General features: G+C 36.6%; 1 protein-coding gene across 4 annotated transcripts in view; it reads left to right on the top strand.

Annotated features, from left to right (window-relative positions):
• Positions 1-12010, top strand: part of KDM3A (lysine demethylase 3A) — a 54486-nt gene that overhangs the window by 12353 nt on the left and 30123 nt on the right. For all 4 annotated transcript variants that reach the window (XM_016136462.2, XM_016136482.2, XM_016136467.2 and 1 more), the window contains exons 7-11: positions 61-133; positions 240-328; positions 6637-6800; positions 8215-8723; positions 11696-11900. In XM_016136462.2, the coding sequence (XP_015991948.2) occupies positions 61-133; positions 240-328; positions 6637-6800; positions 8215-8723; positions 11696-11900 (1040 nt within the window). The remainder of the gene's footprint in view (positions 1-60; positions 134-239; positions 329-6636; positions 6801-8214; positions 8724-11695; positions 11901-12010) is intronic.

A 12010-nucleotide genomic window follows, 5' to 3' on the forward strand; every position in this document is an offset into this window, starting at 1 on the left:
TCTGGTAAGTTCCAGAGCATTTTTTAATTTTCCAGTATCTTTGTTTTATTTATTTTTAAGATTCCAGCACTGAAAATTGTTGATCCATCACTGATTCATGTTGAAGTTGTACATGATAACTTTGTGACATGTGGTAAGATATATTGTTTGATTAAAATCTTTTTTTTTCCAGTCTTTCCCCTTTCTCCTCAGAATAAGAGAAACAGGGAAGCCAACTTAACTATTTTTAAATATTTTAGGTAATTCTACAAGAATTGGAGCTGTAAAACGCAAGTCTTCTGAGAATAATGGAAGCCTGGTTTCCAAACAAGCAAAATCTTACTCTGAGGTAATCTTGATTTATTTTGTCACTTGTATAAAGCTTTCCTGAACTCTTTAACAGTGCATGACAAGTTTGTTTAGGGTTTAAAAAGCTGTTTTCTTGGTTCCTCCATGCCGTTTTGTCTCCTCTTTTTTTGTTAGTTCCAGATCTTGGCCATAATTTCTATGTTCAAGTAGATGGAGATAATATAAGTTTGTGGTTCACTCTTTTTGTGTAAAAAAATTTTTTTTGGATATTTTCTGAAACTTCTCAATAGATTTGATGATTTTACCACATGGAGGTGTTTTTGAAGGCAAACTGAATTGTATGTATCAAATCAGAAGAATATCTGGCATGAGAAGAGGGCAGGAAACTTTAGAATTCTGAGTAGATTTGGTGGCGAAATCGGACTCTCATCTCCTCAATAATAAAAAGGTTTGGTCATTTATAATTGGGTAAACAAATACAGTCATTTTTTGAGAGAAATGGTTGGTTTGCCATTATTAATTTCTGCCCAGAAAAGTATAGCCTTCTAAGAATTGATTTAATTCTGTTCTGAAATAGTTAGAACTCGGGTCAAGAAATTTAAGATTGTTTCTCTTTTAGGTAAATTTAATTCCGAGAACCTTTAAGTGCAGATAACTTTTTCACAACTTAGGTATCCAAATGCACATGTTAACATGGATAGTTTCCTGTGTTATAATTATTAAAAACACCTTTATGGTGTACCACACCAGACTTGAATTTAGAATTTTGAAATTCACCAAGTTGATGTTATTAAGATTGTTGGCAGCATTTTAGAGGGAACTTTAGGGACTGGGGGAGCAAGGCAAGGAGATATGGCATGGGAGTAGGTCAGGGTCACTTAATTGAATCTCTAGGGTTATAGATCAGGACTGCGTCAACAAAAGTGAAGCAGGCACTGTGCTACACAGTTATTTAATCTGGGCAGCTGGGAATGATTGGCTTTCCAGAATCTTAAGCCTTTTTATAGGCAACAGGAACTTTGATATTTGGCCAAAAACTTTATAAATCAAGGTATCTAATACCTCTTCCTTCCAAGCGTGTAGGCCTGATCAAGTTCAGGAAGGAATGAAGAGGTATTATGAAAATTAGTATTACTACCTTTTATTTGCCTTAATGTTTACAAGGGTAAAGTAATGTACAGTAGTACCCACTTATCCATTGGGGATACGTTCCAAGACCCCCAGTGGATGCCTCAGAGCACGGAGAGTATCAAATTCCGTACATACGCTATTTTTTTACTATATATAATATACCTATGATAAAGTATGTGCCTTCATTTTGGCATATTCAAATTGCCAACATCACTACTCTTATGCTTTGGGGCCATGATTAAGTAAATTGAGAGTTACTTCAATGTAAACACTATGATATTTCAACAGTAGATCTGATAACCTAGCTGACTACTAAGTGACCATTATTTGGGTAGCATGTACGGTTGGATACACTGGACCCTGGACGAAGGGATACTTTATGTCCTGGGTGGGAAAGAGCAAGATTTCATCACGTTCTCAGATGGTGCACAATTTAAAATTTATAAATTGTTTATTTCTGGGACGTTTTATGTAATAATTTTGGCTGTAGGTGACTGAAAACACAGAAAGCAAAACAGCAGATAAAAGGGAACTACTGTAGTAAAGACTGTACAGTAAGGATGTTAGACAAGTGATTATTGCATCTTAGAGTTAAGCTCACAGAAGATATTGTCAAGTAATCCACAGTATTAGAAGCTGAAATAGAAACTATAGAATAATTACCTGTCATGTTTTGACATTGGATAAATTGTTAGCAATCTTGGGTAGAGTTGATAAAGGCCAGTTTGAAGAAGTTGTTTGGGTATTGCCTGTCATGGAGAATGCACTAGTATGAATAGTTGGCATGATGAAAAGGATAGCCCATGTTATGTTATTGGGCGGGGAGAGGTGTGCAGCGAAGGACTAGAAAGTGGCAACCTAATGGATCATGAAGGAATCAACCTGGGATACGGTGGGACTGGGGTCAGTGGGGTCCTCTAGGGGAAGACGCCAATTCTTCAGAGTGTCAGTCAGGTTTATCAGTGATAGAACAGATAATTGAGCAAGTCAGTTAATAATTTTCAAGTAGGTACTTGTGAAATGTAATATATACATAATAAGTGATCCTCTCTATCTGACTCACATTCTTAAAGGGTAGAGAACATGTTGGGGTTTTTTTTTTTTTTTTTTTTTTTTATCTCTCTCAGCATATTGTTCAGCTCAGTAGGTTCTTGTGTTGCTAAACTAATTCTTGGGCACTACAGGAGCTATTTTTGTTAAAAAAGGCTGAACTTTGGCTGGGAAGTTAGTCCTCCCTTAACTTATTTGAGCCTTAGATTCTGCATCTAAAATGAAAAACTAAATTCAGTGTTATAAAAATGTCTTGTTTTAGCTCTTAAACCCTGTACTAACCATTTTCTCATTCTAAAGTGAGAGGTGTATATTTTTACCTGGGTATTGACATTTTCAGAAATTTCTGTTTATTAAAGTTATTCTCTTTTATAGTACAATTATTGTCAAAATAAAGATTCCCAAAAAAAAAAGATTAAAAAAAAATTCTCATTTAAAATATTTTGGTTAACCCAGAAAAATATAGTAAAGAAACATCACTTGTTGTAATCATGCTTCTCAGAGACTTTCACAGTTTGTATTTCGGAATACCTGTCTTCCTCTTGTCTCTCCCCCCCGCCCCTTGTATATTCATGGAGCCTCCCCCACCTTTAAACTAAAAATCGTATTCTTTTGTAGCCCCTTTGAATCCTTTACAGTGTATTGTGAATATCAGTAAATACTCTTTTTTATTCTGGATGATTCTTGTAATCAGGCAAGTTTTGGAAACACTGGCCTGGCCTAGATTTCAGAAGAGCTGGGAGAGAGGTAGAGGAGGATGTGGGGAAAGAGAGTTCATATAAATGACTGAGTGAAAGGTGAGTATAGTAACTAACTCTGCACACATCTTGCTGTGTTTGCACCTCCCAGATGTGTTGGAATGGCATGGTGGTTACTTTTAGGGTGTTCTTTGGATAGCAGAGTTTGGGATTAGATAGACAAGACTCTTGATTGCTTTGATTAATACTTTTGGATAAGAAAGGCTTATGTTTGCCAGTAACATCTGGCTCCTTGAAGGTCTTCTTTGCCTAGCAGACTGTCCTCATAGTTAGAACATTGCTTGGTTAATTGGGAGAGTCTGCTTAAGAGTGTAAGCCAGCAGTGTCCTTTTTAGAATACCATCATACACTCAATTATATTATCTCCGTCTGCTGGCAGGGAGGAAGTATTGCCATGACTGGTATAGAAGACCTTCAGGGAAAACTCTTCAGGTAAGAAGAAACTTTGACCTTTGTCAAGTCAGAGGCCAGTGCAGTGCTGAGCATATGAAAATGGGCTTTGGAAGCCCTATCCCTATTGCGCTAACCCTTAGGAAAGGTGTAGGGTGATGTACTTCATTCAGTCTCTTAAAGGGAAAACATTCTAAGTTCTGGTACTTCTAACCCATGGTGACTGAACTGAAAAAATTTTCATGATGTTTTTCTGCTTCGAGATATGTGCCAGGCACTGTGGTAAAGCACAGCCCTATAAAGTATGCTTCATTGCTCTCATTTTATGATTAAGGAAACAGAAGCTTAGGGAGGTTAAATAATGTGCCAGGAAGTGACAGAGACTGGATTCAAACCAAGGTCTAATACCAAAACCCAGTACTTTTAACAACTGTGCTGTTGTTGACACTCCTCTTAAAATCATTTCCTTGGTATGGTGATGAGTCACCATTGTGAAAACCAATTCCTCCTTCCTTTCTTCCATCCCTCTTTCCCACAAATATTTATTGAATATTTAATATGTGTAAAAACATTGGTAAGTGTTACTGCCTGACTCTTGATCTGTAACTCATAAGAACTATTTATAGCTATTTTGAAATATTAAGTGCTAACAGCGTTTGTTCATTTCACCAGTCTTATTTATTGAGCATCTGCTGTATGGCTAGCTTTATAACATATAACCTGATACAAGCAGGGTCTGTGACCTAAGGAGTATACCTTACATTGTAAGGAGACTGACAGTAAAAAAGTAATTTAAGTTAAAGTACTTTCGTGGTGTGAAAATGCAATAAGAGACATAAACATGGTGATATGATACAGAGTAAGGGATTGGCTTGTGGGCACTGCTTTGGAAAGAGTGATTACAGACTCTGAGTAGGTGGCAATTGAGCAGATTTGAGGGTGAAAAAATGGAACCAGCCAGCCATGTGAAAACTATCGAGACAGCGGGAATAGCAAGCACAAAGGCACAGACGAGAAAGAGCTTAGAACATCTGAAGACCAGAAAAGAAGGTGGTGCAGTCGGAGCACTGTGGACAAGTAGAAGGGGTTGGTGGAGACCAGACCACATAGAATTCTTGTATGCTGTGGACTGCTATAATCTGATTGATTTATATTTTATAAGGATTTATACTTTTTGCTCTGTCATAGAATAAATTCGGGGTAAGAGGCAGAAGGTTCAGGCAAAAATGGAAGGAACTTGGGCCAGTTAGGAGACATGTGGTATAGGGGAAAGATGGTGGTAGTGGTGGCACGGTAGGAAATGGATAGATTCCACAAATAGTTTGGAAATAGAGGCAGGATTTACTGGTTCATTGACGGGATGTGGGAAATGAGATGGAGGGTTTTTTTGACTCAAGCATCTCAGTAGATATTGTACAGAATAAAAATTTATGCCTAAGTTTATGATCTAAATTTCTTAGATACATTACTCTCAGGAGGATAATACAAGAAAAGGTATCCAATTAGTGCCTTAAGTCTAAACATAATTCAGAATAAGGAAGATGATATGAGGGAAGATGCTTAGTAAAAGTAAGCCTTGAATAAGTATTTTGAAATGACCTGCAGTTAACCTTTGGGTGGTTAATCTTTTATTGGGTGATTACCAGAGAATTATAAAAAAGAATTGAAAAGGACTAATTTCCTCATTTAATTTCCTTATTTTAAGGATCTAATTTCCTCATTTTAAGGATTAGGAAACTGAGGCCCAGAGAGGTGAAGTTGGCTGTCCCAAGGATATTCTTAAAATAGCCAAAGCTTGGGGAACACTAGACTAATATTTAACCAAAATTGAGTTGACTAAAATAGTAAAATATAGGATCAGATAATTTAGTACTTTAAAATAATTTGAAGCTATGCCAAAACTTTGATAGTAATTAAGTAAATTCTTATTTTTTAGATATTTCTATATAGCACATAATAGTCTTCAAGGCCACTAGAGTAAATGTCTAAGGAAAAGATTCAGGAGTAGACTGCATATAAATATATTCAGAATTATGAGGTTTTAAAGCTTACTAAGAAAAGTTCCGTATCTGATTTTAGAAGTTAATAACTAGAAGGTGAAGGAACTTTGAAGAGTATTCAAGTTTAGATTTGGTGGTAAGGTAAATGTAAAAGTCATTGTGGTGTGAAAGAAATAAGGATGAGAAAGGCATATGGCTTGAAGTTTAAGCACATATGCAGGAGTTGGTAGAGATGGTGAATGGGTTTCGCCTGGTTTTGTCATTGACTAGTTGTCTGGATTGAGTTTAATCTCTTCCTTTTCTTCCTGTGGTGGGAAGTTTATTTTTGCGGATAGTGTATAAACTGGGAAGAAGTGGCCCATTATTTATAGTTTTGTAAAGATAAAAAATTATGTGAAAAGGGAAGGGGTCGGATGTCTCAGCTTTGTCCCATAGCCCTGACTTGATATTTTTTGCAGCGTGGGATGACCTTTGTGACTTGATGAGCCACATAAGAACAAGAACCGTGCCCTCAACCTTTACTGCATTGTAAAGGCTTATATTGGTATGCAGTAGGCACCACTGCCTACAAGAGTCCTATGTGGTCTGGTCTCCTGCCAGTCTACACAGTAAGTGCGTGGTGGGCACTCAAGTAATGTTAAACTGAATGCATGTGAAGCTGCCACCATTTGAAGACTGTTAAGATCTCACTTCTGTGCATTGTATTATTAAAGTAATTGCCATATAGCCACATTTTCCTGGCATAATGATTCAGAGGTTTGTGAAAAAAGATCCTTTGTGACCTTTTATAGGAAGACTCGTTTTATGAAAAGCTGGAGTGATTTAATTAACAGCCTTCAGATATAAATCCTTAATTTTGTGATTTATCACTTGTTCTACTGTCATGTTCTTTTCATTTGGTGAAGGTATTGTGCTTGTTTGGTACTAAACCAACCAAATAAACGTGAATCTTGTTAGCACTTCATAATTCCCAACTAGGGACTTTTTCTCTTATTGTCTGTTGGTTTGGTATCTTGTAGGCCTCTCCCAGTGGGTGTCCTGTACAGTCTGTTCGCCCAACAGTTTTTAAGGATATACTGCTTGGCTGTACTGCAGCGACTCCACCTAGTAAGGACCCAAGACAACAGAGTACTCCCCAGGCTGCCAACCCTCCACCTAACCTTGGAGCAAAATTTCTTCAAGGGTGAGTTCTTAGGTATTTATTAAAGATATTTATATATAATAAGAGGAAGAAAAAACTATTTTATCCATGGTTCTTCCTATCTAAGCTTACATTGCTCAGGTGATAAGACTTCTACATTCAATGTTTCATAGAATTAGTATAGCTAAAATTTGGTAATTTTAGTGTAGTGACCTTCCATTCATTATATTTCAGGTTGTCCAGGGAGGTTTTTCATTAGCGTTTCCAAATCAGTCAGATACCTTCAGAGGTGAAAAGTATCATAGGCATACAGAATACATAGAAAACATTAGAAATGAAGGGGGTGTGAAGAAAGAGCAGCTTACTTGTCTTGATAAAGTGAGAACAGTCAATTGAAATACTACAGACAGTTGTAGAATAGTTGTCTGCTTTCCAGGAGGTAAGTGTATATTGATCATAGAAGACTGAGGTCAGTGGGAGTATGGAGAAGACATGGTTACAGTGAATAGTTCTCGCCAGCTCAAACCCTAGTTATAGGTGAGTAATGTGATGACAGGTGAACAGAATGAAGAGTTTTAAGGGAAGGGGAAGGATCTCTTTTGGGAGGGATGGTGGGGTGCAAACAGTTAAAGATTTAAGGTATGTGTCAGAGAGACTATGATGTTAAAAGGCAGGTTTCGAAGACTGCTGCAAAAAGGTTGGAGAGTGGTTGAGCACATTGGTTCACTGAGAGGAAAGTAGGCTTTTTGATGTAGAGCTTGGATGACCACACAGCAGTTGGATGGAAAGGGGAGCAGTCTTAGTAGAAAGAGGGAATAGTAAGTTCAGCAAAGATGTCTGAGTGCTTAAATGAGAAACACCCTCAAGAATGAAATCATTCATTAGAGTCAGGGGAAAAAAGTATAACAGGGTAAAGAACTTTGTGTTTTGCTGGGGAAAGAACTTAGGATGAATTTTGCAGAAACAAAAAGTTCCTTAAGGGTACCTCTATTAAGATTGGGTATTGAGTGGAAGGGGTGGGGTGGGTACCAAATCATTCTGTATACAATCATATGATCAGTTGGCTCTTCTGTTTGCTTTGGGTCCTGATCACTGATCATTCAACAATGAAATTATCTAGTGTTGGGGCTGGTCAAATGATATCTACAGCAAGACCAGCTTTTGTGCTACTGCTGATTTTAGTTCCATGTGATACTCAGTTTGTTTCTAGAGAAAGCTAAGGTTCTTTATGCTGTAAGAAGTTGAACTAACTTAAAGCAATTGAGGATTTTCTCAATATTTAAGATATTTTAAAAATATTTTTGCAGAGCCATTGACTGATTACTTTTAACTCCAGCTCAGAAACCTGTCCTCAGTTCTCTAATATAAGTAATTTTCCTCTTCATTCTGGTTTCCCTAAGGTAAGGGAGAGATAAAAGAGGCATAAGATGTTAGTTTTCCGTATTGTCTTTTTCAGATGTCATAAACAGAGTTTACCAGAAGAACCTTATTCCTGTCTGAATAAGAAGGCCGAAATGCTGAGAACAAAACCAGATGTCTGCAAAGTAGGGTTGCTCTCTTCAAAGTCCTCCCAGATTGGAACTGGAGACTTGAAAACCCTGAGTGAACCAAAAGGTAGCTGTGCCAAGCTGAAAAGTAACACCGATCAGGAAAATATACTGGAATCTGTTCCACAACCATCAACTGGCCTTCCCAAGGCATGTTTGCCTACAAAAGTTTCTTCTACAGCAGAATTGGAAATTGCCAGTACTCCTGAACTGCAGAAGCACCTAGAACATGCACCTTCCACATCTGAAGTTCTTTCAGATAGGCTAGAAGAGAAAGCAGGTATCAATAGCGATAGCCCTAATACTTGTATGGAAAAAAAGGTAGAAGCTTCAACTTTAGGTTGCCGGTCACAGAATTTAAAGGAAAAAGTTGATAATGAAAGCTACTGTACAAGAAGCAACAATAAAATCCAGAATGGTGAGTGTTTCTACATATTTTTATGAGTAGCAGTTACATATATAGCTCTGTCTTACCTTATGAGAAAAAAATATGAAAATGACTAGAAAAAGTTCATAAAATCACAAAAGTTCAAAAGAGATAGTAAAATCTCAAAATCGTCTCAAGTGATTCATGTTGTGCTAGACCTGGTTCCATGTGTATAGAAATACAGATAAACTGTATTGTACTGTGAATTAGTATAGATGTCTGTCAACATTTTAAAAAGCTGTAAGATTTCCATTATAGATATTTATCATATGACTTAACTGGTTCATTTTTTATGGATAATTAGAGGGCTCTTAATTTTGGAAGAAAATAATTTTGAAACAACCTGAATCTGATAATTATTTTATCTCCAGCCTTAACACTGATCTTTCTGTAACCTCTAGGTTGAAGTGGAAGAGGTGATAGATACTTTATGCTCACACAGGTAGTTCAGATCTGAAATTTTTTTTAAGACAGATAATTACATCACCACCTCTAAAAAAGGGACATTTGGTTAAGAACAACGTTGAAACATCCTGGAGAGAGTTTTTTTAAGGGAGAGGTCCTGCTGCACCTACAATTTAAAACTAAATACTCTTATTATTGAGAAAATAGTATACCGTATATCGTTTATTTATTATATTAGGTTTGGGGATGCATTCCAATGATGGTAGTTATCAGAAACTCTTACCAGAATTAGAACTAAATGGCTTCAGTATGTCAAAAGTTCAGAGCTATTACAATTTAAAAATACCTTTGATAATTATCAGCTGTATGGGAAAATTAGTATGGATTTTGATAAGAAATGAATATATCTACACTCTAGGTTTTACTGTAGGCCTCTGAAACTAGAGGGCTAGATGAGTGGGTTTGACTGTAGGTCTTTTTGATATAGAGTGGGAGGAATGGATGAACTTTTTTTCCTTGTGTTACTTCTAACCCAGCTTTTTTCATTCTTGCGGCTTGAGTTGATATAGCTATTAATTTACATAAAATTAATTGCATAAGATTATACTGTTTTCAAGAGTTGTGTAACTCCCTAAAGAAAGTGAATATTCATAAGTATATCCCTGTTCTATTTCTTTATTCTTTTTGAGTCATCAGCCCTCACATTCAGCTAGTTTCTGAGGCAAAATATTTTAATATGTGGGGAAAAAAACAACAGTAAAATTTCTGCATTGGTAAGCAAATTATATATAGGTACATAAGTGAATTAGGAGTCCAGCTTTGTCTCAGTATGTTGTGTAACTGTGCCCCATCTAAAGTGATTTTATGAGAAATAAACCTGGTCTCATCCTGGTGCATCCTGTCTACTTGGACTTTTGGCTGAGGACTGAGAGAGCGTGATCAGAAGCCTACCAGGATCTATGCATTGTTGTCATTTTTATTGCTTGTTGGTATGGAAAGACAACTGGAAACTGTTCCTGTCTGTTGCACCTTTGCTTTGCTTAGGAGCTAGGAAACAAAAGCACGCTGGAGTTGAACAGTTGCCTTTTTTCCTGTCAGATAGATATATGACTCCTCAGAAGCTGGCGTTGCTTTTTTCCCCCTTGGCTCTGCTTTGAATTGAGAGAATTATCGATGGGATCAACTATTGCTCTCCTCACTAGAGAGCTAGATTTAGGTAATTCAAGTTGCTTATTTATAGGTATTTCCTCTCTTAAGCCTGGACAGAACAGATAACCTTTGTGCTCTTTGCTCATGGTCTGTGAAAACCTGGTGCAATTCAAAAGATGTTGTCTTTTCAATATCTGAGTAATTAAAATTCTGCCTTGAACTACTGATCTCTTTATTTTTCTCCTTTCTTACTTTACCTTCTCTTTTACTATAACTGAATAACGTTTAAGGGATCAAGGCCTGACAGCATCCATTTAGCATTTTACAGTGTGCTCTAGTCCTTTAAAAGAGAGGTAAGATGAGATCACTTCTAAGGTAATTATTAAAGATGCTTATTTTATTTGTAGCCTTTTTTGGTTTAAGAGCTTTCAGTTTCCTCTAAGACTAGTCTCTCCCAACCATCTCTCAGCTGGTTCCACAGAAGTCGTTTTGGGTTTTTTTGTTATTTTTCATTTGTTTGTTTGCCTAAGAATCTATGTTCCTCTTCTCAGCTCCCTGAACCTTGAGAAAAAGTCTTTTCTCTGGTTTTACATGAAATATTTCTTAAGGCTCTTGACTTATAAATGGATTCATTTTTATGTTATTTAGGTTAGCACAATGATTGTTTTTTTCTGTTATATCTCTGCTTTTTTTTTCTTTAGAAACCATGTTAACATTTCCTTTCTAATTCTTCTGCACATTATAAGTTAACACTTCAAAGATGTATTTACTTAGAATTATAATCCTGTCTTTAGTCAGTGCTCTTAATCCTGAATGGAACGTTAATGTGTGAAGGAAATTGAAGTCATGTCAAGGATCAAGTGACATCTCTTAGAGCATTTAGAAGATAGCTCTTATTTTATAGACCAGGGGGCCTATAGGAGAGCTATTTGATTTTTATTTTTTTATTAGAATGATTAGCTTTTGCAGAGAACACACCCTCGACTAGTCCTTTTTTGCATATGAAAAGTGATGGGATTGAGTTCCATACAAGTCTTCTGTTTGTCGAGGTGAATCTGGGCATTTACAGAGTTTGAATTAAGTATCTGATTTAGAAAATCTTCCTGAAGTATTTCTTTTATCTAGGTTTATGAATAGAACTATACACAACTTGGAATTGTGGGTCTGGTTACTGAATTTAGGATCCTAAATTCCCAAAAGAATTCACCAAATGAGAATTAAAAAGAGAGTAAAACTTTCAAATTGTTCTGATTCTTGTCTTCAGTTAATTCATTTTTAGAAATGACAATTGAACCAGTAATTGAGGAGTTCTCCCTTTGGGAAAACTGGCCTTTTGAATAGAATTTAGTCATATTGATGTAATTTTAAAATTTTCGAGGTTTCATTTCCTTAATCTTTCGTTTTCCTAGCCCCATCCCGGAAGTCGGTTTTGACAGACCCAGCCAAACTCAAGAAGCTGCAACAGAGCGGTGAGGCCTTTGTACAGGATGACTCCTGTATAAACATTGTCGCACAACTGTCCAAATGCCGGGAGTGTCGGTTGGACAGTCTTCGCAAGGATAAGGAACAACAGAAAGATTCGCCTGTGTTTTGTCGCTTCTTTCACTTTAGGAGGTAAGGCATTTTGGGAAAAATTCAGATAATCTGGGCCCTTATAGCATGCTTTCCCCTGCTCCTATCAACAGTAAATCTAGAACTAAAAAGAGTAGAGATGTTATTTTTAA

The sequence above is a fragment of the Rousettus aegyptiacus genome, unplaced genomic scaffold (genome assembly GCF_014176215.1).
Source record: "Rousettus aegyptiacus isolate mRouAeg1 unplaced genomic scaffold, mRouAeg1.p scaffold_m13_p_7, whole genome shotgun sequence".
Lineage (NCBI taxonomy): Eukaryota > Metazoa > Chordata > Mammalia > Chiroptera > Pteropodidae > Rousettus > Rousettus aegyptiacus.